Genomic DNA, 25,253 nt, shown 5'->3' with positions numbered 1-25,253 from the left:
CTCCGAATTGGTTCCATTGAAGACTGTCACTCTCTGCAACGCCAACTGGATGCCTTTGCAAGTTGGTGCGTGCTTAACCGAATGGATGTTAACCCATCTAAATATTCGGTAATCTCTTTCTCGCAGAAAAGGGAAACAATAATTCACAAGTATATCTTGTATGACACAGAACTCGAACGAGTTAATCAAGTTAAGGTCCTAGAGTTATTCTAGACTCAAAACTCACTTTTAAGCAGCATGTCTCCTACGTTGTCAGCAAAGCATCAAAGGTTTTGGGTTTCATCTTCAGAATTGTCAAAGAATTCACGGGCATTTAATTTATTACTGTCTGTCGTTGTACTGTTGCCTGACTCTTTCCGTTCTGGAATACTGCTCGGCCGTATGGTCTCCACACTATAATAACGGTGCCGAAAGTATTGAATCCGTCCAGCGTCGTTTTCTGAGATTCGCATTGCGCCGATTACCGTGGCAAAACCCCTTCCGTCTTCCAAGTTATGAAAGCCGTTAACGTTTGATTGATCTGGAACCCCTTTCCGTCCGCCGAAGCACAACGAGGGCATTACTGATAGCAGATCTACTACAAGGACGACTCGACTGCCCTTCTCTTGTGGAACAAATTAACTACCACGTGCAACCCCGATCTATTCCTAAGGGATGCTTAGGGCTCTTTTTGATTTTAATTTGTCCCGTCATTCGTCAACTAGTTCGCCAAAGGTTCAGTTCTTTTTTTAGGAATAGTTGATAATGATACTTAACCATATAATGTAATTTCGCATTCTGTAATTAATTATAAGTAAGCATCATTGGAGCCAATACAGCCTGTTGATGTATCATATAAACCAGGGTTCGGATTTCTCACTCACTCACGCGACAACTGATCACTCCACCATGCATTTTATCCGGATAAATTACAGTGCGATAAACTCCGGCACAAGCGATGGTGCGAAAAATTATTATCCTTCTTCCCATGCTTCGCGAAAATCAAATGCCGCTTGCTTTGCCACTCCAAGCTGATTGAATCTAACGATGCGCCACGATAAGCAAAAGGTTTAATACAGGAGTTTTTCCGTTCGCTGTCAATCAATTCATGTGGCGGTGTGGTTTTAGTGGGCACTCTGAACATTTTAAAAATTTTTTGGGTTCGAATGCCGTTGCGGTCCTAAATTTTTGTAAATATGCTTGTAAAATTTATCCGATGAGGCGACGAGAAGGAAAATTTGTGGATTAAAATTAAATTATCCGGCGATCTGGCGCTCACGAATTTATCACCCGCCATTCTATCCGGATAAAAATGTTGTGTGCGAATACTTCCTCACAGGGAAACCATGAAAAATCACACTCCGCTAAATGGATTAATCGCAGGTTTTTATTCATATGAGTGAGAATTCCGAAGCCTGATATGAACAATTAAACAAAAACGGTGGTACATAAAACAAGAAATTGATTAAATTTATTCGCATAAAAAGCGACCCATGTGGACGTATCTCTTCAACTATGGAATAAACCTAAACCCAGCTACATGCATTTTCCGAATGGAAGTTCACAATATCAACATTAAAACGATATATACAATTTTGTTGATGGTTAACACATTATTTACCTGTACTACTGCTTGTTGGAACGAACATAATTGGTTCTAGCTTGATGTCATCTCTTGAAGTAAAATTCGACGTCTCAACGATAACAACTTCTTCAATGATCTCCTCGGATTCTAGGTCCGTATGTCCTTCCTCGTGATTTCCCATATCCTCAGGAAGTTCGATGTCGTGCATCTGGGGCCTCTTCCAACCCTGATGTCTAGCGTGAACGTGCTTGTTGAGCGCATTTGTGGTGGTAAACTTTTTTGTGCAGAAACTACACTGCTTCTGCAGCGATACGTCGTGTACTCGTTTGTGGCGCGTGAAGGTGGCTTGTGATTTCAGCACTAGACCGCAAATTTCGCAAGGATAAGTCACCTTATCGTGAACCACCAATACGTGTTGTTTTAGATCCGCCTGTTTGAGTGGAAAACGTTTGTACTTAGTATAATTTGATAAAATAAAACTATTCGAAAAAATTGGAATAACGTAACGTTTTAAGCGATACCACGATTAATTTAATTGAACCAACCTTAGTATAATACTGCTTATCGCATTGATCACACTGCCAATCTTTCTGCTTCAAATGGAACTTCATATGAATTTGTAGACCAGCTGGAGAGCGCTCCATTTTGCCGCACACACTGCACATGCAGGCGCTATCCCTTGGCATACTCGAGCGGTTGGATTCGTATCCACGTCCTTGGTTGGTACTCCTATGACTGGGCAAATGGTACCTTAACTTGTATGCCGTTGCAAAGCTGTCTTTACAGATTGGGCAGGTGAGTACTTTGTTGGACTTCAACAAGCGCAAGTCATCTGGATGATTGTCATCTTCCTTATTATCGTGCTTCCGTAGAAGATGGTATCGATAACCGGGCAACGTGTTCACTAGCTTATCGCACAATTCACAGCGAAACGGTCCCTGCCGCTTTGAATCTGCTGTGCCGACTAGCGAACATGTGCGACGATGCTTCCTCAGGTGAGTTCGATGCTGGAACACCTGACGACAGTCGAGGCATTCCCAACTCTTCGCTACACGGGACCTACCCTTGGCCGATTTGTACTTCAACATCAGTGTGTCAATGTATTTATCCATGCGAGCGTTTTTCGTTTCCTCAGTTTCGAAAAAATCCTCATCAGTAAGCTTCGGTGCATCATAATTGGATTCACTGTCTTCCGATTCAGTGTCGCAGTACAGCGCTCTAATTGCATCGTCTTCATATGCGGGGATTGGTATTTGCTTCAGTTCACTTAACTGTTCCAGCAATTTGAGTTGTCCTTCATGACACTTCTGGGAGAAACGAATTATTGAATCAATTTGATCGTGACATTCTGGACAAATCGTTCTTGCTGGTAAGAGTTCATCATAATTAAGAAGGAAGAATTTAAACATTGAATCGTTTTGATCGTTCTGTAGCTCGTTAAGATCGTATTCGTGACTCTTTTCATGCTTTATACCACACATTCGGCAAAACATATTTGCTGTAATAGTTGGAACTTCGGGCACAACATATGGATTTTCCTTGATTAGAACTTCCTCCACATGGGGAACCTCATCAAGTTCTTCTGCAAGTAACACGTTGTCCACAACTGGTCTTAACAAATTGACTTCCAAGTTTTTATCTACACTCGGCTTCCACCCATCGAGAAACCGGGTTGGAGCGACATCCATTCTCAAGGTTTTACCAGCAGAGGTTTTGGCACGAAACACGGCAGTGGGATCAAAGTGCTTCTCACAAATGCACGCATATCCGGGTGGTTCATAGTTCGCTTCCCGTGAACAAGCCTCGTTCCAGGCCGCCCTTTTGTTGGGTTCCTTCGGGAAGGAGAACATTGCTACACCGCGTTCGTAGTAGTCCTTGTGGGTTCGACATCCTCGAATGAAGCATACTCGTGGCATCCTTGAAGATATAGAGAAACAAAAATTAGTCCGCACTGTCGCTAGCGTCTCCACTAGATAATATAGATGGCTGTGATAGGCGGATGGGCCACCTTAACGTGCAAATATTGGACAAATTAAAAAGTGGCCCGGTTTCAGGTGTGGAGTTTAAGCAACCTGAAATCGGAAACAGCTTGATGTGTGCTATTATGCTATGGGGCCCTCCTTAGTCGTGCGGTAAGACGCGCGGCTACAAAGCAAGACCATTTTGAGGGTGGCTGGGTTCGATTACCGGTGCCAGTCTAGACAATTTTCAGATTGGAAATTGTCTCATCTTCCCTGGGCATAAAAGTATCATCGTGTTAGCCTCATGATATACGAATGCAAAAATGGTAACTTGGCTTAGAAACCTCGCAGTTAATAACTGTGGAAGTGCTTAATGAACACTAAGCTGCGAGGCGGCTCTGTCCCAGTGTGGGGATGTAATGCCAATAAGAAGAAAAAGACTTTAACACTGCTTAACACTTGGGAACATCTATTTGTGGAATCGGATATAACGTCACCATCACCGTCGGTGATCACGTGTCGTTCACGGACGATAAGGCAAGGAGGAGGAAGTCCAAAGCTTCTAGATGTGTTCAACCTTGTAGAAAGACATACATGGTGCAAATTGAAAGCCATTCGCATCGATAATGACAAGGAATTCATCAACATGTCGCCACTAGTTACATACTACAGGATTATTACCAGTGTGTGAGATTCCAACAACTCAAGCTGGACCCATGTTTGTGTAACTGATTAGAGAACCTTACGAATGTATATTTTACTTTACCTCGACGACTTGGTTTATCACATAAATTCGAAAAACGGATCAGCTGTCAAAAAACTACAATGAGCCTGATCGTTGGATGATTGTATTTATGTTGCAGCTCACATCACACTAGATATCACTGTCAGCAAGTCCAACTTGCCGCAGAATAAGTTAATCGGTTTAAACCAATAAGATTGGACTGCAGCAAAACTGCTATCTCTGCCACAACTGCTTTAATTCACTGAAATCTCAACAGCAGAATTGTTCGATAATTATTCAACCGATTTTTTCTTTTGTTCCACTTACAAAACCATCGAACATCTGTAAACTTATTTACCGAAATTTTGCTGAGATTTCGGAGAAATTTCACAAAAATCTGCGATTTATTTTAGGTATGCATGCAATTCATGTGGGCGCATGAAATGTATGTGTCGAAAATATTGAATCCATTATTACAAACATCTATGTGCTCATATAATGCGGAGTTTGATGATGATAAGAATATCAGGGTTACTTGCTGAGGGATCGACTAAATCCCTGGTGAGATTTAAACATACTTAATCACGTGTACATATTCTGTTTACGGAAAGACGATACTTTCGAATGAATCCGATTTGTTCGAATTATTCTCTCATTTGGTTTGGCTAGTGTAAACGTGAATGTGCATTAACTTTCGTTTGAAAGAGAATTCGAACGTAAATTAAAATATGAGTGAAAAAGTCTCGATTTAACCACCCTCATTCTTGTTTACGTACGAACGCTCTTCGAACGAAAGATAATGCGCATTCTCGTTTACACCAGCAAAATCAAATGGGGAAACGATTCGAACGATGCAGTTCGTCTTTGGGTGAATGTCTAGCATTCAGCGAGACTTTTCCACTCATATTTTTGTTTACGTTTAGCAGAAAATGTAGAAATAACTAAAAAGTAAATAGATTTATGTTTGATTGTATGTATTCTGGACACTTTTTCATCAAATGATTACACTGTCAAGCAATTGTTTTCATTTACGAACGTATGCAAAACATGCCCAGTTCGAGCTGTCATTTCAGCTAGAGTAGACGTTTTCTTAGGAAGCTTACCAAATTTTTCTTCGAAAACTTACTTATCGATAATTTAACTATCTTAGCCATAAAAGTGGACAAAGATAATCGCGCGCGATCAAATAATGTATCCGATGGTGGATCCAACATAGTTATCCGTCGGGCCTATGATAAATCTAATTCGTCGCAGCCATCCCTAACCTCAACGATGAACGACGCAGACCGTGACCAAGCAAAACGACGAAAGTACTCGAATGGTAACCTGCCACCTTCCGCTAGCAGCTCTAGCCAGCTGACACAACCGATGGTCGAGACGCACAATGTGTATGAATCCCTAGCCTGCATGGACGAAGACAGCGCTGGACCGAACAACGCACACACGCAGCAGAAAACAGTGTCTAACAGAGCAAAGGGAAACAGACTACCTCCGATTTCTATTATCAACAAAGGTACCAAACACATTCGGGAATTATTCAACTTGGCGAGTATTCCACAAAGCAGCTACCACATGAAAGCGGTAAAGTCTGGCACCCAGCTTACGGTGAATGCAGAAAACAGTTTCGATGATGTCATAAAAACTTTGAAAGATTCTAACACGGAATTTTTTTCGTACACTCCATCAAATAAACAACCAGTTAGAATTATTCTATCTGGTCTGTCGCTTTATGATTTGTCAGAGCTGAAAGCAGAGCTTAATTCGTTTGACATTCAACCGCTGGAATTGAAGATCTTCTCACAGAAGAAGCACGGCCCCGAAGATAGTGTTCTGTATCTACTTTACTTCGAAAAAAACACCGTAAAGTTACCTGAGCTGCAACGAGTCAAGGCCCTTTTCAACGTGATAGTGAAATGGAGATATTTTGTTAGGCGGCCCTAATGACGTGGAGCAGTGCCATCGCTGCCAAAAATTTGGGCATGGGCTGAGAAATTGTAATGTCGCCCCACTGTGTGTGAAATGTGGAGAAAAACACTTCACAAAAGATTGCAGCCTCCGAACAAGGCCACTTTGAAGGAAGGTAACGACCGGGATCGTGTCCGCTGTGCAAACTGTAGTGGCAACCACACGGCTAATTTCCATGGATGCCCAAGTCGCAAAGACTATATTAAACAGCTGGATTTCCATCGTCAACGAGTGGCTAAAAAGTCGAACAGGTACTCTGGTCCGATACGTGTATCTACCGGTGCCACATCGAATACTACCCAGGGCAGCAACCGAGTAAACACCGGACGTGCCACCTACGCACAAGTTCTGGAAGGCCCTAGGCCACAGATCAGTGGACAGTCAACTTCCCAGCTGTTCACCATTTCTGAATTTCTATGCTTGGCGGAAGAAATGTTCCAGCGTCTGCAAAGTTGCAACAGCAAACAACAGCAATTTCTAGCTCTCCACGAGCTGGCAATCAAATTTGTGTATAATGCCTAACTCGTCCCCTCTACGTGTGGTCAACTGGAATGGTAGATCCATCCAAAACAAGCAACTAGAATTTTTTGACTTTTTACAAAGCCACAATATAGATGTAGCGGTAGTTACAGAAACCTGGCTACGTCCCAACATTTCATTCCTACACCCAAACTATTGTTGCATCCGATTTGATCGTGGCACAAATAACGACGCCGACAGAGGCGGCGGCGTTCTAATAGCAATACGAAGGGAAATTGGATTCCAGGAACTGCGAACAAAAAGTAAAGTAATCGAAACGGTCGGTATTTCCATTCCCTTTGGCGAGCACAAATTAAACATCATTGCTGCTTACTTTCCGGGTAGCAGACGAGGTTCTGACTGGTCATCTTTCCGTCAAGACATCCGAGCTCTCTCCAACCATTCCAACCCCTTCCTCATTGTTGGTGATTTTAATACCAGACATAATCAGTGGAATTGCGCCACAAATAATAGAGCAGGAAATCTTCTTTTGCAAGAAGCTACACACTGTGGTTTTACCGTGCACTATCCGGACACTCCTACATTCCTCTCTCATGGTAGAGGGCGTCCGTCTACCCTTGATCTAGTGTTATCAAATAACATACTCAACATGACCAAGCCAGTGACTCTCAATGAGCTTTCCTCGGATCACCTGCCAGTTTCATTTGAGGTCACACTTACTGAATTTACTGAAGAGCAAATTAACACTTTTCGCTGCTACAGCCGAGCTAATTGGATTACCTTCCAGAGAGTGATGAATGCAAAAATAAACCTGACAGATCCGCGGATATGCAATATAAACACCGAAAATGAAGTAGATGCGGCCCTCACTCACCTTAAGAACGCCATCACTGAAGCCGAAGCAGCTGCCGTTCCAGTAGCCGTCTATCAGCCATATGAAGTTGCCCGCATATCAGATGAAACTCAGCAACTAATTCGACTCCGCAATTGTCGCCGACGTCAATGGATGAGAACGAGGGATCCCATACTGAAGGAGATTGTTTCTTCTTTGAACGAGCGAATTCGCTATGACTGTACCCGGACACGTTTCAGCAAATTCCAAAGTACATTACTGTCCTTAGAACGAGGAGACAACAAGATCTGGCGTATAACGAAAGCTTTAAAAACACTGTAAGTACAGCCCTCCTCTTCGCAGCGGTGAGTTCTTGATTGCTTCCCCTGCTGAAAAGCAAACTTACTAGCTTCAAATTTTGAAAAGTCACATGACAACCAGCTCGCTGATGATCCTATCACTGCAGCTATCGTGCAAGACTCAATCGTACAGATTGACCAATCAGTTGTACCAACCGACAACTCTTGGCTGGTACAACCAAAAGAAGTCGATAAAATAATTCGAAAACTGAAGCCGAGAAAAGCTCCAGAATTGATAAAATTAGAAATTGTCTGCTCAAGAAACTTCCGCGGAAAGCAAGAGTATTTATTTCCAAACTATTTTCTGCTTGTATCAAACTCTGTTACTTTCCACAAGAATGGAAACATGCAGTAATAGTTGCAATTCCAAAGCCAAACAAAGATGCCACCTTACCGTCCAATTACAGACCAATCAGTTTACTCTCATCGATAAGTAAACTGTTTGAGCGTATCATTTTAACTCGCATTGAAAGTCACCTGGATACCAATCGCATCATACCGTATGAGCAATTTGGGTTTCAAAAAGGTCACTCCACTAATCACCAAACTGCAAGACTGGTAAAAGAAGTGAGGCAAAGATTTGAGGAAGGATACTCTACTGGGCTTATTTTGTTAGACGTGGAGAAAGCCTATGATTCGGTGTGGCATGACGCGGTTCTGTATAAAATGCTCCAGGCAAACTTCCCAGTTCGAATCATAAAAATTATACGGAGCTTCCTGAAGGACAGAACTTTGAAGTCTCTGTAAAAGGGTGTTCATCCGAACACAAACGTGTACCGTTCAGGTACCCCAGGGTTCTGTACTGAGCCCCACATTGTATAACTTTATCTTTTCGGCGGACATTGTCAAGGTTGACGGGGTCCAGTACTATTTCTTCGCCGATGATACTGGATTCCTCGCTTCCCATCGGGAACCACAAGAGATCATCGAAAAACTTCAGAGAGCTCAAAATGCTATTCTTGAATATCAGCGTAAATGGAAAATCAAGACCAATCCAGCTAAATGTCAGGCAATTTTCTTTACTCGTCGGCGAAGTCCTCGGTATATGCCGCAGAATGAAATAACATGTGGAGACATCGACATTCCATGGTCAGAAAGTTCAGTATATCTAGGACTAACACTGGACAAAAGTTAACTTTTGGACTGCATACCAACAACTGCATCAAGAAATTTAACAAGCTCACTAGAGCACTCTATCCACTCGTGAAAAGAAGATCGCGCTTAGACAAAAATATTAAACTTTTGTTGTACAAAACCGTATTCCGACCAACGATTACCTACGGATTTCCAGCCTGGTATAACTGCGCCCAAAGCCACAGGAATAAAATACAGGTAAAGCAAAACCGACTGCTTAAGATGATAGTGGATCTTGAACCATCCCATCCAACGGTGGACGTCCACAGGATTGCTGGAGTCGAGCAACTGAACGATTGGTTTACGAGACTGCTGCCTAAATTCAACCTAAGCTGCTCATCGTCAACGAACCCGCTACTGCAAGAACTGGCAGTTTAGCTCGCTGTGATATTAGTTTATAAGTAGAATACTCCATTTCCCTTTTTTGTTTTTCTTAAACTAAATCAAATTCGAAGGTTTTTTTTTTCATAAGAACATTTTCCTTTCATAGCTAAATTATTAAGTTGAATGTAATTGAACAAATTGTGCATAGAACTATATACTGTTGCAAGGGTTTTCCAAATCTCAGTCAAGAAAACTAAACACAAAATGTATTTTCCACAGTTTAAAAACAAATAAAAATAAATATAAATAAATATGCAAAACATAAATTGATTTAAGTATAAATTTGTAAGACTTTTAGATTTTCTTACCTTTTTCCTTATAATTTAAGTGTTGCAATTTGATAAACCTTTTAACCTGCTATTTTTGTTCGGAAAAAGCTAAATTTAAATAGCAGTTTTGCCTTTTTTCTTTGGGTTTGTCTTTTTGACTGGCTAAGACCACGATTGGTCCATCTTGCCAGTTTTGCCCTTTGAACGTAAACTTTATAATTTTTAAGGTGTCAAATATATCGAGCCTACACTGAAACCTAAACGACTCTTGTTTTATTGTCACCCCCTCTTCAGATCGAGCTTTTTTTAATCGATTTTTTCTATTTTTATTGAACACCACTGCGTGCTGAGTCGAGACATTATATTTTGACATCTATATCTGTCAAAACAAACAGCTGCGCTCTGCTGTTGTAGACGATCGCGCTCCGTTTGGGGGAAAAAGTTCCAGAGAACCTGTGAAAAATATGGCCAGCCGTGAAGCCGTTCGCCGTGCCGTGCAGAACGTTCGTCCGATTCTGTCGGTGGACCGCGAAGAAGCCCGAAAACGTGTGCTAAACCTGTACAAGGCATGGTACCGTCAGATTCCTTACATCGGTAAGTTGCTTGGAGAACATTGTGTGTTATGTCATAGCACTAGCAGCCTAGCTGCTAGCAGTTTAAAATGGTTTGCCCGAAGGTGGTTCTCCGTTTTCGTCCAACAATCATGCTGTCATATTATGTTTGATTTCAGTGATGGATTACGATATCCCTAAATCGGTGGAGCAGTGCCGCGAGAAACTCCGGGAGGAGTTCCTTAAGCACAAGAACGTGACGGACATTCGTGTGATCGATATGCTTGTTATTAAGGTTGGTGTATTTAAAATTTGGATTAATATTTTAGTAATCTAGGATAATTAATCTTGGAAGATTTTAAATTTGTTTGAGTGGGTTTTTTAGTGGTGGGATGTAATGGGATCTTTCATCTCAACTGAATGAAATGTTTTTTTTTTCGATTTTCATGTCATTTCCATTAAAAAGGGGAGGATAATTTTGACTGTACACTGCCGGTAGACGCATAAATGTTCCATTTTTGCTGGGAACTACGTATGGGTCAGTTATGCGTCTATCGCCAGTGTTAATTAATTTAGAACAGTTAACAATTGTTAACAACGATTCTATACTAATCCCCAGAAAACCATACCAAACCAAACAAATATTCCCCAGGATATATAGAAGAACATGATTTCTTTTCAATTTGTTTTCTAGGGAATGTTATAGAACCGTTAAATACCGGCAGTTGAATTGTAGATGTAGCTTTCTCAGTCTTATTCATTCATTTATTTAGTCTACATCTAAACAGATACCGTGACCTGCCCTAATTCCGCGCATAATATGTTTGAACATTTCAACAAATAATACGGTGATAGCCAGGTTCTGATTTTTGATGAAAAATCACGCTATTAGGCGATGCGCGGAATTAGGGCAGGTCACGGTAACACTGAATCAACAATTTGACGCCACAATACACGGTTCGAGGACGCATCTCTCCATCCTCCATCCTCCATTCTCAGTCTTATAGTCTATTCAAATTACGCTGTTTATGATAATAAATATCATGATAAAGAAAATTTTAAAAATTCATTAAAAAAAAAGATGCACGATAAAATTTATCGTATTAATTATTATTATTATTTAATAATAATAATAAATTATTATTATAATAAATAAATAAATAAATGGCGTTTTCTGAAAAGGTTATTAGAATACTCAAACGGTCAAATTTCCATTTAAACAAAGACGCTTGATCATACTAATCCTAATACATGGGGGAATTATGCGTCCACCGGCAGTGTGGTACTTATACATTTCTAGAATGCGATTAAAACTATGAGTCTTAACTGCATTTGGAAACATTTGAATAAAAAATCATTTGTTCTCAATATACCTTGTATGTTTGTAATTATAGTCGTTCATTCTTCCAATTCTCAGGGTCAAATGGAGCTTAAGGAATCGGTTTCGATCTGGAAGCAGAAGGGTCACATCATGCGCTACTGGAAGGAGAGCGTCGAACCTAAGCCAACCGATTTCCTGTCCAAATTCTTGTCTGGTCATAACTAGAGAATGCAATCTGTTGTAAATACATCAAACAATCGACACCTCTCTAGGTTGGTTTGTGGCACGTGATATGATTAGTTGGAATAAAAAAGTACTACGACAAAAAACAATGTGCAACTTTGCATTATTTGCAGCATGTCACCTAAGCCCATTTTGTTAGTTCGCGAAGCTACAGGAAAATGATTCTATTTTCTGGGATACCGACTATGATCGATTTATCTTAACGGGAAAAATGGAACCAGCTTCCCCGTCGAATGCAAACTATTACGAGCAAATCGATTAAATGTTTTTTGAGGGCGCAGTTTTTTTTGCCCACAAACACATTTGGCCAACAGGACAAAACAAAAGTTCTAGCTTTAGCGTGTTGCATCGCTCGAAACATGTTGCGTTAGACGACATAACTGAATCATTTGTTTGTGAAACTTCATATATCCATTTTACACAATTTATAGAAAACAAAAAAAAACTGTTTTTGAACAAATTGACACCGAATTGTTCGATTTATTCGATACAGATCAAAAGTTTTGGGCAAAACTCAACACCCTCTAGTGCGAAAAATGTAAGCAAGACCCCGATAATTGCTACCGTGCACGCACCCAACTTTGCGCAGCTCCTAACTTTGCGCATTTTGCGGTTATTTTTGTAATAGAATGCGTTTAAATTGAATTTCGAAATAAAATTATAACTTGTCAGCACAATATACATGTTATCATAACAGTGCATGCATTTTTTCGTTGTTAAATGACACATTTTTCATTTTAATAGTCGAAACTTGTACTGAAAACAGTAAAAATGACCAAAATGGCGTGTTCTTAGCACGAATGACAAGTGACGGTCAAACCGAAAAACTGCATTTCTTGTATTTTTTTACATTCGCTGACAACTGATTACACATGGACCCAATAATTATAATATTGTTGAAGCCATCTCATGAGAATTTGGTTTGTTATTTACATTTTTTGTTAAAATATATGATGCGCAATGTTAGGAACAATTTTTCAATACAGTGTACCTAATTTTGCGCACAACTCGTATTTCTTCGATATTTTCAACATTTATGATATACCTCGTCGGAATAGGGTTTACGCAAAAAAGAACTTTTGTTTGCTGTGGCCAATGTACATAGATGAGGGTGTACATACATCAAGAGACGTGAAAACAGACTAAGTATGTCAAATCATAAGAAAATAATGCTGGGCATCCTCATATTCTCAAATACGCTCAAATATGCCTACAAAGGCAATGAACATGAATTGTGATAGACGTATTAGCTGAAAAAACAAAATTTAGATGAAAAATTGTATAATAGACGCTTGCTTCGTGTTAGAAATTTTCCAAGTTATGTGCGCAAAGTTAGGCATATAATAAGGGGTCTGCTTTGAAGTTCAATTTACTATTTATTTTAAATTTTTGTACCAAATTTAGTTCTCAAACAATAATATGATAATAATACTACAGCATGAAAACTATTTCAGGCAAATAGCTACTTTCTGTAAGTTGTACGAGTTGATTCAATTTTGCATTTCCTTAACTGCGCAAAGTATGGTGCGTACACGGTATTGCTCTTCAAAGTGCGTGCACATAATGTGCACATAACAAACAAACGAAAAAAAATGCATACATTGCTGAACAAATTTTTTTTTTCAAGCATTCAGAATATAGGTATAACAATCTTATTTTGGAGTTTTCGATATACTAGACGACTTTTTCCATATATTAGATGATTTTGTTTAACGCATGAGAAAAGCACCAGGAAAGTAAAAAAACCTTCAATTGGCTCCAAGAAGTCGTCAGTCCATGTGCCTGCACTTTATTTCCAATGATGATTTCGAGCGAACTCCAGCACTCGCGTTTATTTTTTCAAAATGTAACCTTTTTGAGACAGTCACGCTGTGGCTTAAGCACCGCATGATAATATCTTCATTATGATTTCTCTCACAGGTGGCGAAATTCAAATTTTCTAAAGCTCAATTTGAGTTTCACAGGTAGATGGCATTGTACAGTCCATCTATTGGCGAAATTATCATCAAACTTGCAAACCGTTGAGCAGAGCCATCTGTTGAAGAAATTAACAGCATTCTGAACACTACACACAGTCCCCTCAAAATCTTGTGTGGATGCACGCTAAAAGTTATTTGCCTACACATCGAATATAGATTTTACACATATCGACCAACCATTCGTCAAACTCCCTTCGTATGCGTTACGCATTTAATCTATCTTAATAATAATCTCTTGGATTATTAAATAAAATGTATGACATTTGAAACAAATTCACTTTAATATTAAAAATATAATTATAACAAATGATATGATGTGGAAATTAAAAAAACACTGGTATGGCGGCGAATTTGAGCAGTTAGTAGAAGAGAAGAATGGGCGAGATTGCTGCAACGAAACAAACGGGCGCGAAACAGACAAAACTCGTATCTGTTTATGGAACTACCCCACCCATTTTTGGCCCTTCATTATAATTCTAGATTGCTTTGAGAATAGGTCGTATGTGCAAAAGAGAGGCTCTCTTGACTTTCATTCTCTTTCGATTATTATAGAACTATACTAGAGTTTACTTCGGATTTCTTGGCATATATCTAAAGACAATAGCTTTGTCCACAGAGAACAGACATGGATGCTCGAACAAAATTTCGTTAAAAACGTGTGTAAAGATTTAAATCGCACCTCAGCGCCGCCAACGCAGGCTGCCCGACATAAAAACTCAATTCCACTAAGTGATGGCGTTGGCATATACTACATAAACAATGTAGTGCTGCCACCTAGGAGCGAGCCTTGATTTTGTAGACTACGCTCTGTTTTTAAAACTACCATGGAATTTCAGTAAATTTTACCATGGTTTCAGAGAAATTCACCACTGTTTCAGTTCATATGACAACATTCCGCATGGGCCACAGTTGATTTTTACTGCGCGCATGGTAAAATCAAACGGGTTTGTTATCTGCTGAAAATCGTCGGTGCATATTCTTAAAATAACCCTCGGAATGGTAGTTTCGACTGCAATATTTTTTTGTGTGTATAGATCAATGGCAAAACTCAACACCCTGGGGAAACTCAAACTTAACGCAAGAGAAAAGCACCATTATTGCTTGAGTCCACCAGTAAGCCGGTGGTCTCCCATTCCTAGGGTGGACTTTCCTAGGCATGGTGGCATCGCATGCATGCGAGAGTACTGTTACCAGCTGCTCGCCGCTCAGACCGAGAGTATTGTGCTCGCGGCGGAGCGCTTCCTTAAACACCTCGTCGTCGAAGTATGATGTCTTCCACATACGAGGACTAGGCCTCGCCCCTTCTTCCGTCCGCTGAATGCTGGTCGTATAGTCGATACTGTAGCGAACCGCCAGGTGGTCGCTGTGAGTGTAGCCATCATCTACCCTCCAGTTCGAACTACTCGTTTGGCCAGGGCTCCAGAACGTAACGTCGATAATCGACTCGGCACCGTTCCAGCTGTAGGTACTTTTGGTACCGACATTAGCCAAGTCCACATCCAACATGGCCAGTGATTCCAGCAGGATCTGCCCCCGTTGATTCGTGGATCGGCTTCCCCATTCCACGGCCCAAGCGTTGAAGTCCCCCGCTATCACTACCGGCCTACGCCCCATCAAGTTAGCCGTCAAACAATATAGCATTCGACCGAACTGCTCGATCGACCATCGAGGAGGCGCATAGCAGCTGCAGAAGAAGACCCCGTTGATTTTGGCAATGACGAAGCCCTCGTGTGTCGAAGACACCAACTCTTGGACTGGGTATTTCCCCGTTGTCCATATCGCCGCCATTTTAGACCCATCGGTGACCCAATTACCGTTCCTGGCGGGTACCCGGTAAGGATCTGCTATGATGGCGATATCCGTCCCCCATTCAGCAACTGTCTGACACAGCAGTTGCTGGGCTGCATCCCCGTGGTTCAGGTTTAGCTGCGTTACCTGCACTGTGATTTTGCAACACGCTTAAACGCCGGGCACTTCGAACCCCCCATGGGGTGCTTGCTGTTCGCAGCTTTGCTGGAACAGATCAAACAGTTGGGAGGGTTCGTGCAGCATTGTGCCTTATGTCCCTCCAATCTGCAGCGTCGACAGAGCTTGCTTCTGTCAGGGCCTTTGCAGTCCCATTGCTTGTGCCCCGGTTCCAGGCACTTGAAGCAAACTTCGGGTTGCTCATATATGCCCACAGGGCATACCGACCACCCCACCTTGACGCTCCCTAACTTGACTACCTTGGAGGCGTCCGCTGCAGGTAGCCGAACCAATGCTACCTGTGTCCCTGCCGGACCTTTCCGTAGCCGAACGGCTGCGGTGGACGCCTCCACTTCGCACTGTCGCCGCAGTGCCGTGACGAGCTCTTCGACTTCGGTGTTTCCTATTGAAAATTGGCCAGATCGAACTATGGGCTCACAAGTAATGGCCAAAATACTATTTTTATAATGCACGAAAAAGGCACCATCACCGCTAGGTGGATTAATCTGGGTTTTTTTTTATTCCTTCATTTATTTAGTAGGCACTCTGTGTTCAACGACCGCTACTGTGCCGAGATCTACTGTGGTATTCTCGACTCTTAGAATCCACACAGAATCTACTTTTAGATTACCTATTGTCCATATCATAGTCCGTTCGTTCGTCCATATCGTGAGTCCACGTTGATGCTTTGTTCCATTTGCCATGTATCTAGTTTGTCAGTCGCCTTCAGGTAGCTGTGTTGGTCAGACGCGTTCCCCATTACGCCGTAGTACCGCTACACTTCTGGTGATTGACGAGAGGTTAATGGGGGGCTGGTAACCAAATCCATGACCATTCGCATATAAAGCGGATTTGTAGCAGACTAAGCCACGGGACCCCCCATTTGGTTTTGATTGTGGACGAAAATCTTCATCGTGGATGTTGGCCTAAAGGTGTTATAGAGAAGGTTAATTATGTACCAGATGGAAAAGTACGAACAGCGACAATACGAACACCCCGAGCCATCGTTGTCAGACCAACGGACCAACTTCGAAAATAATACTGTTACATGCTAGTTATGTTGCTACCCTGGAGAATGTTGGAGATCAGTAAGGTATGAAGACGTCTGGACAAAAATTTTCATTATACCTTAACAACCACTGTGTAGAGCAGATCAATAAAATTAGTTTGATTTTCACACCGTAAAAGTCTGATTTCAGCTGAAAAAAAAAAGAATTTTTAGATAGTGGTTTCCGAAGTTCTACGGTTTTGTGTAGTGAAGAAGAAAGGCAGCAAAAGGCAGTGTTGCATCAAGCCGTCATCCTGAGTTCCCTGATTGGACTGAAGAAATTGGTCCTTCTCCCCCGGCATGTTAGTGTCCCTGTTCAAGCTCAGAGCTATCCTGATTGCCCGACCGACTGAAGTAACATTGGACCGCTCAGGAAAGTTAATTAATTGGTACGCGTCCTGTGCAGAACAGTCTCGAGATTCGCGATATTTTATTACTTTGGTGATGATATGAAGGTGATATTAATCCCAAATATCATCTGTTGGTTCTGTTTGAAGTTACAGCTGGCCTGGCAATAACGGGCAGTCAATCACGCTCATGCTTATACCGTGGACCCCCGATAATTTGAACGGTACCTCATTCAAATTAACGGGGTTCATTTTTAATTTGAACTTCTGGTTACTCTATTTGCATCAGAAAAACTGGTTTCTGGTCGCTCTCTTTGCTGGTTTGTTTTGATTATGCATTCCGTTTCACGATGTTCCATTTTTCTTTTCTCGATTCCACGTGTTAAATGACGTTTGAACCATTTTTAATTTGAACGATGTTCAAACGAACGGGGTTCAAATTAAAAAGTGTTCAGATTAAAAGCGGTCATATTACCGGGGGTCCACGGTATTACGAACGACATAGAAGATAATACGACTCGATACAATCGGCAACGACCTAGGCGACGAATAAAGGATCACGATTGGAAGCTTGGAACATGGAACTGCAAGTCGCTAGGCTTCGCAGGTTGCGACAGGATAATCTACGATGAATTACATCCCCGCAACTTCGATGTCGTAGCGCTGCAGGAAATCTGCTGGACAGGACAGAAAGTGTGGAAAAGCGGGCATCGAGCGACTACCTTCTACCAAAGCTGTGGCACCACCAACGAGCTGGGAACCGGCTTAATAGTGCTGGGAAAGATGCGCCAACGCGTAATTAGGTGGCAGCCAATCAACGCAAGGATGTGCAAGCTGAGAATAAAGGCAGTTTCTTCAACTATAGCATCATCAACGTGCATTGCCCACACGAAGGGAGATCCGACGACGAGAAAGAAGCGTTCTATGCGCAGCTGGAGCAGACATACGATGGATGCCCACTGCGGGACGTTAAAATCGTCATCGGTGACATGAACGCTCAGGTAGGAAGGGAGGAAATGTATAGACCGGTCATCGGACCGGATAGTCTGCATACCGCATTGAACGACAACGGCCAACGATGCAAAAACTTTGCAGCCTACCGCAGAATGGCAGTCCGAAGCACTTTCTTCCCCCGCAAGAATATCCCACAAGGCCACATGGAAATATCCTAATCAAGAAACGGAAAACTAAATCGACCACGTCTAATCGACGATAAATTCTTCTCCGACATTACGAACGTATGCATTTACCGCAGTACGAATATTAAATCCGACTGTTTGGGCTAAACACAATAATTTTACACTTAAATCATAAACTTATAACTATGAACTACCTAAAATTGAATTTAACAATAAATTGAACTCTACAATAGCCATACCACAGAATTGTGCCCTACATTACCTGCAGTAGATTTGAAAGTGCTCTAAAAGCATATGGAATGAATACATACAAAGCACACTGGCCGATGGTCAGCAGATAGCAGAGCAGCGAACAATAGGATAGGCAGTTAAAATATTACTATTATTGAGTAGGAGAGAGTAGTAATAAACCATCCTCAAAACGTACCTGACGTGTCATTCGTATCGGTCGTGCATATCCCGAAATCCGTAGTTTATCACCGGTAGCGCGGTGCATGAGGAGTTGGCATTACCCAGTCCTTTCCAGACAGAAAAACGGGAATGCTCATAGAATCTATAAAGTGTAGCCTCGTTCTGGCCACTCTTTTGGACGAAAAAAGGGAGAAGTGGTACAAGTGGATCTCTATCCGGCACGAAGGTCGACTACAAGAAAATGTTTCGTGTACGTGGTTGCATGCGATCTCGCGATCAGAGGCTTCAGGCCGTAAAGTAAGCCTTCACAACCGTCATTCCAGGCAGCCGCCTGGACATTGGTCCTTCGAACCGGGTGTGAAGGACATTCCGAAGGTCGAAGAAAGTGGTGACCACGTTAAGCACGAAAACTCCGGTACAGTGTAAAAGTGAACTGTTCGTCTTTATATGCGGTTACAAAGGCATACCAAGCCAAGAAAAACGGTGTATTGTTTGGGCAAGTTTGGGAACAATCGTAAATTGTGGGCTTTGTTGTTGCCAAACGGTGAATGTACTCAACCAATGCCACGCCGGCGTACCCAAGCTATAGTGTTGTACGGGCAACCGCGTGTTCGCAGTTTACAAAGACAAAGTGTAGTTTCGTGGCAATTGGCATCCAGTGGGCCGAATTGAAAAGGACATTTTGTATCGTGTCGGTTTGATCGTTCGAACATAAGGACCACGTTTTATTGCGAGAGAGAAGAGTTCGGTCACTCGCATAGTGACTTCGCTCAAGTATGGCCACCAGGAAGCTGAAAGATAAAAAACTTAAAGACAAGCTGGTTGCCCGCCGGTCGTTAGATTCGTCGCTCGAAACCATTGAAGCGTTCGTGGAAAATTATGAGGAAGAACGTGATTTCCCGCAAGTGCCAGTTTGGTTAGATCTGGTTGATCAAGTTTATCGCGATTTTGTGAAAATTCAAGGAGATCTGGAAAAGCTTGATTGCGGTGACGCACCGCTTGTGAAACATCTCCAAGAAAGACGGGATTTCCACTCACGGTTCTGTGCTGCAAAGGGCTGGTTAATGAATAGGCAAGTGGTGGATATGAACGCGACGATCAACACCGCTGGAAATACTGCTCCGGCGCCATCTAATTTCCACTTGAGGCTCCCGAAAATTGACTTGCCAAAGTTTGACGGGGATTACTCAAGATGGTTAAGTTTTCGAGATACATTCAGATCGATGGTACATGATGTGACTGACATTCCACTGGTGGCAAAACTTCAGTTTTTGCTGCAGTCATTAGAAGGTGAAGCGCGTAAGCCCTACGAAACGGTGGACATCGAAGCTGGAAACTACATCACCACCTGGGAAGCCCTTCTAAAACGCTATGATGATAAACGCTTTCTTAAAAAACAGCTGTACCGGACATTGCATGACCTCCCACCAATCCGTAAAGAATCTGCCCAGGATCTCCACAGCCTCGTTGATGAATTTCAACGCATCGTGAAGGCCTTGTCAAAGCTGGGAGAATCAGTGGAGACATGGGATACCCCGCTGGTTTGCATGTTGTCGTACAAAATTGACCCAGCAACCCTCCGAGCTTGGGAAGAGCATGCAGCTGGTGCAAACGAAATTGGATATGACGCGTGCATTGAGTTTTTATACCAACGGGTGCGCATTCTGCAAACAGTGTCTTCCGAAATTCAACATCGATCTCAAACTGTGTCGGCCAAGATAGCCGGCCCTCAATCGTTGAAGAAATCCTGTTCATCAAGGGCGGTTGCCAATACAGCAACTTCGTCGAATGCTCGTCCCAATTCTCCTACGTGCATCGTGTGCTCCGGGAAACATTTGTTGTTTCAGTGTCCGTCATTCAAGGGATGGCTGTCAGTCAACGTCTAGAACTTATCTCCCAGAAGCGACTTTGTAGGAATTGCTTCGAATCTTCTCACCTTGCACGAAATTGTGATTCGAAGCACACTTGCCGCCATTGCCATGAGCGGCACCATTCGTTCTTCACCAAGCACACATCCAAAATAAGCCTATTTCCAATCCTGTAGTGCAGCAAACCAGTCAAGCTACCGTGCATCAAGACAATCCGAACGGATCGGGGAATCCGTCAATGGAAATAAGTGTTCCAGCTCATCGAAGTGCACCTAGCACTGTTTTCCTCGCCACGGTTGTACTTTGGATCAAAGATCGCTTCGGAAAGCTGCACTCCGCCCGCGCTTTGATCGATTCCGGCTCACAATCGAACTTCATATCGAAGAAACTTTCCCGCCGCCTCTGCCTGCGATCCGAAAGAATCAGCATTCCTATCACTGGTATTGGTGAAGCTACTGTGACGGTTACACAATCTGTAGTGTCTACCATCCTTTCGAAGAACGAAGAATTTGCCAATGAGCTGGAATTCCTGGTCCTTCAAAACCAACAGCAACTCTCCCATCTACAAACGTGGATGTGTCTTCCTGGAAAATTCCCTCGAACGTGGATCTAGCAGATCCTGCTTTTTAACGATAATGTCGGGCCCTATAGACCTATTGCTGGGTGTCGAACTTGTTCATGAATACTTGAAAAATGGACGAATATTTCTTGGTGAAGGATCGCCAGTATTGTTTGAGACAGTCTTTGGATGGGCTGTTATTGGTCGCTGGTACGGATCCACGGTACCCTGCTCGCCAGTTTGTCACACCGCCATCACTCAACGTAACTTGGAGATTATTCTAGACAAATTTTGGGAATTGGAAGCAGTACAGCCAAGCCCACTCTACACTGCTGAAGAAAACTTTTGCGAAGAGCTATATATAACCACTACAACGCGAGACTCAGATGGCCGTTACGTTGTCCATCTTCCAAAGACGAATGATCCAGTTATCTGCCTTGGTGAATCAAGAAGCATCGCCGAAAAACGTCTATTTAGTCTCGAACGTCGACTGCAAAGAGAAGATGCAGCTAAGGCTGCATATCATGAATTTATGGATGAGTACCTGCGACTTGGGCATATGCGGAAGATAGCTGATACACCAAATGAAACTCTCCACCACTGCTACTTGCCACACCATGCGGTGTTTAAAACTACAAGCACCACGACCAAAACTCGTGTCGTGTTTGACGCCTCCTGCCGTACTGCATCCGGTTACTCACTCAACGATACTCTTCTTGTGGGTCCGGTAGTGCAGGACGATCTCTATCCATAGTTTTGCGTTTTCGAACCAAACCTGTAGCACTCGTTGCGGACATTGAAAAATGTACCGCCAAATAAAGGTCCACCCTGAAGATCAACGATTGCAACGCATTCTTTGGCGGCAGAACATATCAGACCCATCTCCACTTTTGAGCTACAGACGGTTACTTACGGAACTGCTTCCGCTCCGTATTTAGCCACTCGTACCACAGCTTGCCAAAGACGAAAGCGCGAGACTACCGTTGGCAAAGGCTGCAGTTCTTGAAGATTTTTATGTCGACGATTTCATAAGCGGCACCAAAGACGTTGCAACTGCCGTTCAAGTAAACCGGAAAATCTGTGACACGTTTAGTGCTGCGGGATTCCCACTTTGAAAATGGGCGTCGAATGCTCCAAAAGTATTGGCTGAGATCGCGGGTTAATCACGGGGTTCAGCCATTCTACGACCTCACCGATAACCAATCAGTTACCACTCTTGGTCTAGTCTGGGAACCATGCCCCGACATCCTAAGGTTCAACATCTTAGTTCCACTTCCGGCGGCCGTACTTACACGACGAATTGTTTTATCCTACATCGCTCAAATCTTCGACCCACTAAGCCTGGTAGGGCCTGTTGTATCCTCTGCCAAGCAATACATGAAGCGCCTGTGGCCGCTATCTTCAAGCGACGGAAATTCATATTCTTGGGATCAACCCCTTCCCGAAAACCTACAGCAAGATTGGAAGGCTTTCCACTCCACCCTCAATCTTTGTGGCGAAATTCGAATACCCAGATTTGCTTCGGTGGCCGGAACAATCTGTCTCCAGCTGCACTTTTTCTCAAATGCTTCTGAGAAAGCCTATGGCGCATGCGTCTATATGCGCTCCGAAGATAGCAACCGCAATGTGTGTATCCAACCGCTGGCAGCCAAATCGAAGGTTGCTCCTCTGAAGACTCGGCTATGTGTAGCCCACCTAGAACTCTGCGGGGCGATTATCTATCTAGCTGTATGCCAAATGAATTGCATCGCTCAAAGTCAAAACAAATGTGTTTTTCTGGGTAGATTCCATGACAATGCTTCAATGGCCTAAATCTCCACGATCGTGCTGGAAAACTTTTGACGGGAACCGTGTATCCAACAATTGACTGTCCATTGAACCACGTTCCAGGACAGGAAAATCCGGCTGACGACATATCTCGTGGTCTCACGCCGGTCGAACTTCTTCAACGTGAACGCTGGTGGACAGGACCTTCTTGGCTAAAGTTGGACAAGGATCATTGGCCGAATCAACCCGTTGATGCTTCATCTTCTTCTGAAGCGTTCATCGATGAACGCAAATTATGTATGGTGTCCCATACACCACCAAGCGACCCGTTGTGCGAGCTACTATTCAATCGTTACTCTTCTTATACCCGACTGCGACGAACCGTGGCGTACATTCTTCGCTACAGAGGAGCTATCCATGCAGCTGCAGCCAGATCTCATCCAAGCGGGGCATGTGCGGCGTCAACTAGGTCTTCACATGTATTATCATCATACTTGACCGCCGCTGAGCTGCACAACGCAGAACTTTGTTTGTGTCGGCTTGCTCAACGTCAAGCGTTCCCGATGGAGCTAAAGGCTCTGGAAAGCAAGCAAACTGTCGACAAATCATCGCCCATGAAATGGATCAAGCCGGAAATCTCCAAGGATGGTCTCATTCGTGTTGGTGGCCGGATTCGATATTCTGGCGCTCCCGAAGCAGTTAAGCATCCTATCATTATCAACAGCAAGCACCGGTTGGCACATTTGTTAGCCGATTATTACCATCGAACCCTCTTGCATGCCGGGCCACAGCTGATGATGAACACCATAAGACAAAAGTTTTGGCTGCTTGGCGGAAGAAATCTACTTCGTCAAGTATACCAGCAGTGTCATACTTGCTTCCGTAGGAAGCCTATCCTCCTGCAACAAGAAACAGCTGACTTACCATGCTCTCGAGTAACCCCATCTCGACCATTTACCGTTTGTGGGGTCGATTACTGCGGCCCATTTTACCTACGAGGAGCACATCGTCGAGCCAGGGCCACTAAAGCATACATTGCAGTATTTGTGTGTTTTTCGACAAGGGCTGTTCATCTGGAACTTGTCGGGGATCTTTCGACTGCAGCATTCCTGGCTACCCTCAAACGTTTTGTCGCGCGGCGTGGCAAGGTTTGCGAGATCCATTCCGACAATGCCTCCAACTACAAGGGCGCCGCAAATGAACTACACGAACTCTACACGCTGCTGAAAACTGATGATAGTAGCCGCAAATTAATCTTCGATTGGTGCGCGAACACAGAAATTGTTTGGAAATTTATACCGCCACGCGCCCCTCATTTCAGCGGATTGTGGGAGGCGGCGTTCAAATCTGCTAAGAATCATCTCCTCAAAGATGTTGGCAATATGATCGTTTCTCAAGAAGAAATGCTGACACTAATAGCGCAAGTTAGAATGGGCCTTAATTATAGGCCAATCACCGAACTATCCAGCGATCCTTTAGCTATCGAAGCCCTAACGCCAGGCCACTTTTTAGTCGGGTAAAACTTGCAAGCTGTTCCCGAACTTGATTACAAAAACATTCCCGACAATAGACTGAATCGATGGCAGTTGGTCTCCAAAATGTTACAATCGAAATGGAAACGATGGGACACAGAGTACCTGCAACAGCTCCAAGGTAGCTCAAGTAAGGGGATCAAACCGTCCGTTAGTGTCCAGCTAGACCGACTTGCTATTATCAAGGACGACAACCTTCCTCCCGCCCAGTGGACTCTTGATCGCATTACGCAGGTTCATCATAGACCGGATGGTATCGTAAGGGTAGTCTCGTTGCGAACAGCATCGTCCAACAATGTTGTACGTCCGGTGGTGAAAATGGCCCTTTTTCCGATATTATCTGGTAGTATTAACGAATAAGTAACTGTTGAATTCAAACCTTTCTCATTCATAACAGGCCATTAGTCCTACTTATCCATTCTTAGCAGATTGCTAAACAAATCAATAAAATATACTCAGTATGAAAAAATGTAATAAATTAATTAGGTGGCCGGATTGTTTGGGCTAATCACAATAATTTTACACTTAAATCATAAACTTACAAACTATGAACTACCTAAAATTTAATTAAACAATAAATTGAACTCTACAATAGCCATAACACAGAATTGTACCCTACATCACATACAGTCACGGGGATGACAAGCTACGCCATCTTTGTCACATCTTTTCTGAATCACCAATACGAGTGCACTGAATGCAACATAAATAATTGCGAGGGTGAAAATGATATAAAACGAACAAAGGAATAGACAGTATCTTGAGCAACTAGCATTCTAAATAATTGAGCAAATAAGTCGAAAATTCTTAAGTTTGAAGCATGGAATCAAGTGTAAAAGTGTTTTAATTGA

General features: G+C 42.8%; 3 protein-coding genes across 3 annotated transcripts; 2 read left to right on the top strand and 1 right to left on the bottom strand.

The window, feature by feature from the left end:
• Positions 1–1,572: 1,572 nt before the first annotated feature.
• Positions 1,573–9,917, bottom strand: LOC134205001 (oocyte zinc finger protein XlCOF6-like). Its single transcript, XM_062679851.1, has 4 exons — positions 9,870–9,917; positions 9,712–9,803; positions 2,110–3,481; positions 1,573–1,994 (listed from the first exon to the last, which is right to left on the bottom strand). Exons 3-4 carry the CDS (start codon positions 3,478–3,480, stop codon positions 1,593–1,595), a joined length of 1,773 nt encoding a protein of 590 aa, XP_062535835.1. The 5' UTR covers position 3,481; positions 9,712–9,803; positions 9,870–9,917; the 3' UTR covers positions 1,573–1,592.
• Positions 9,918–10,047: 130 nt separating this feature from the next.
• Positions 10,048–11,876, top strand: LOC134205002 (NADH dehydrogenase [ubiquinone] 1 alpha subcomplex subunit 6). The gene is made up of 3 exons (XM_062679852.1): positions 10,048–10,266; positions 10,403–10,518; positions 11,641–11,876. Exons 1-3 carry the CDS (start codon positions 10,137–10,139, stop codon positions 11,767–11,769), a joined length of 375 nt encoding a protein of 124 aa, XP_062535836.1. The 5' UTR covers positions 10,048–10,136; the 3' UTR covers positions 11,770–11,876.
• A 9,303-nt stretch (positions 11,877–21,179) lies between these two features.
• LOC134206470 (uncharacterized) lies at positions 21,180–21,857 on the top strand. The gene has a single exon (XM_062682190.1). The coding sequence runs from the start codon at positions 21,180–21,182 to the stop codon at positions 21,855–21,857; it is 678 nt and encodes a 225-aa protein (XP_062538174.1).
• Positions 21,858–25,253: the final 3,396 nt, after the last annotated feature.

Source organism: Armigeres subalbatus, chromosome 1 (genome assembly GCF_024139115.2).
Source record: "Armigeres subalbatus isolate Guangzhou_Male chromosome 1, GZ_Asu_2, whole genome shotgun sequence".
NCBI classification, from domain to species: Eukaryota; Metazoa; Arthropoda; class Insecta; order Diptera; family Culicidae; genus Armigeres; species Armigeres subalbatus.
Note: the sequence above shows the minus strand (reverse complement) of the source record. Positions and strands in the feature narration are given on the sequence as shown.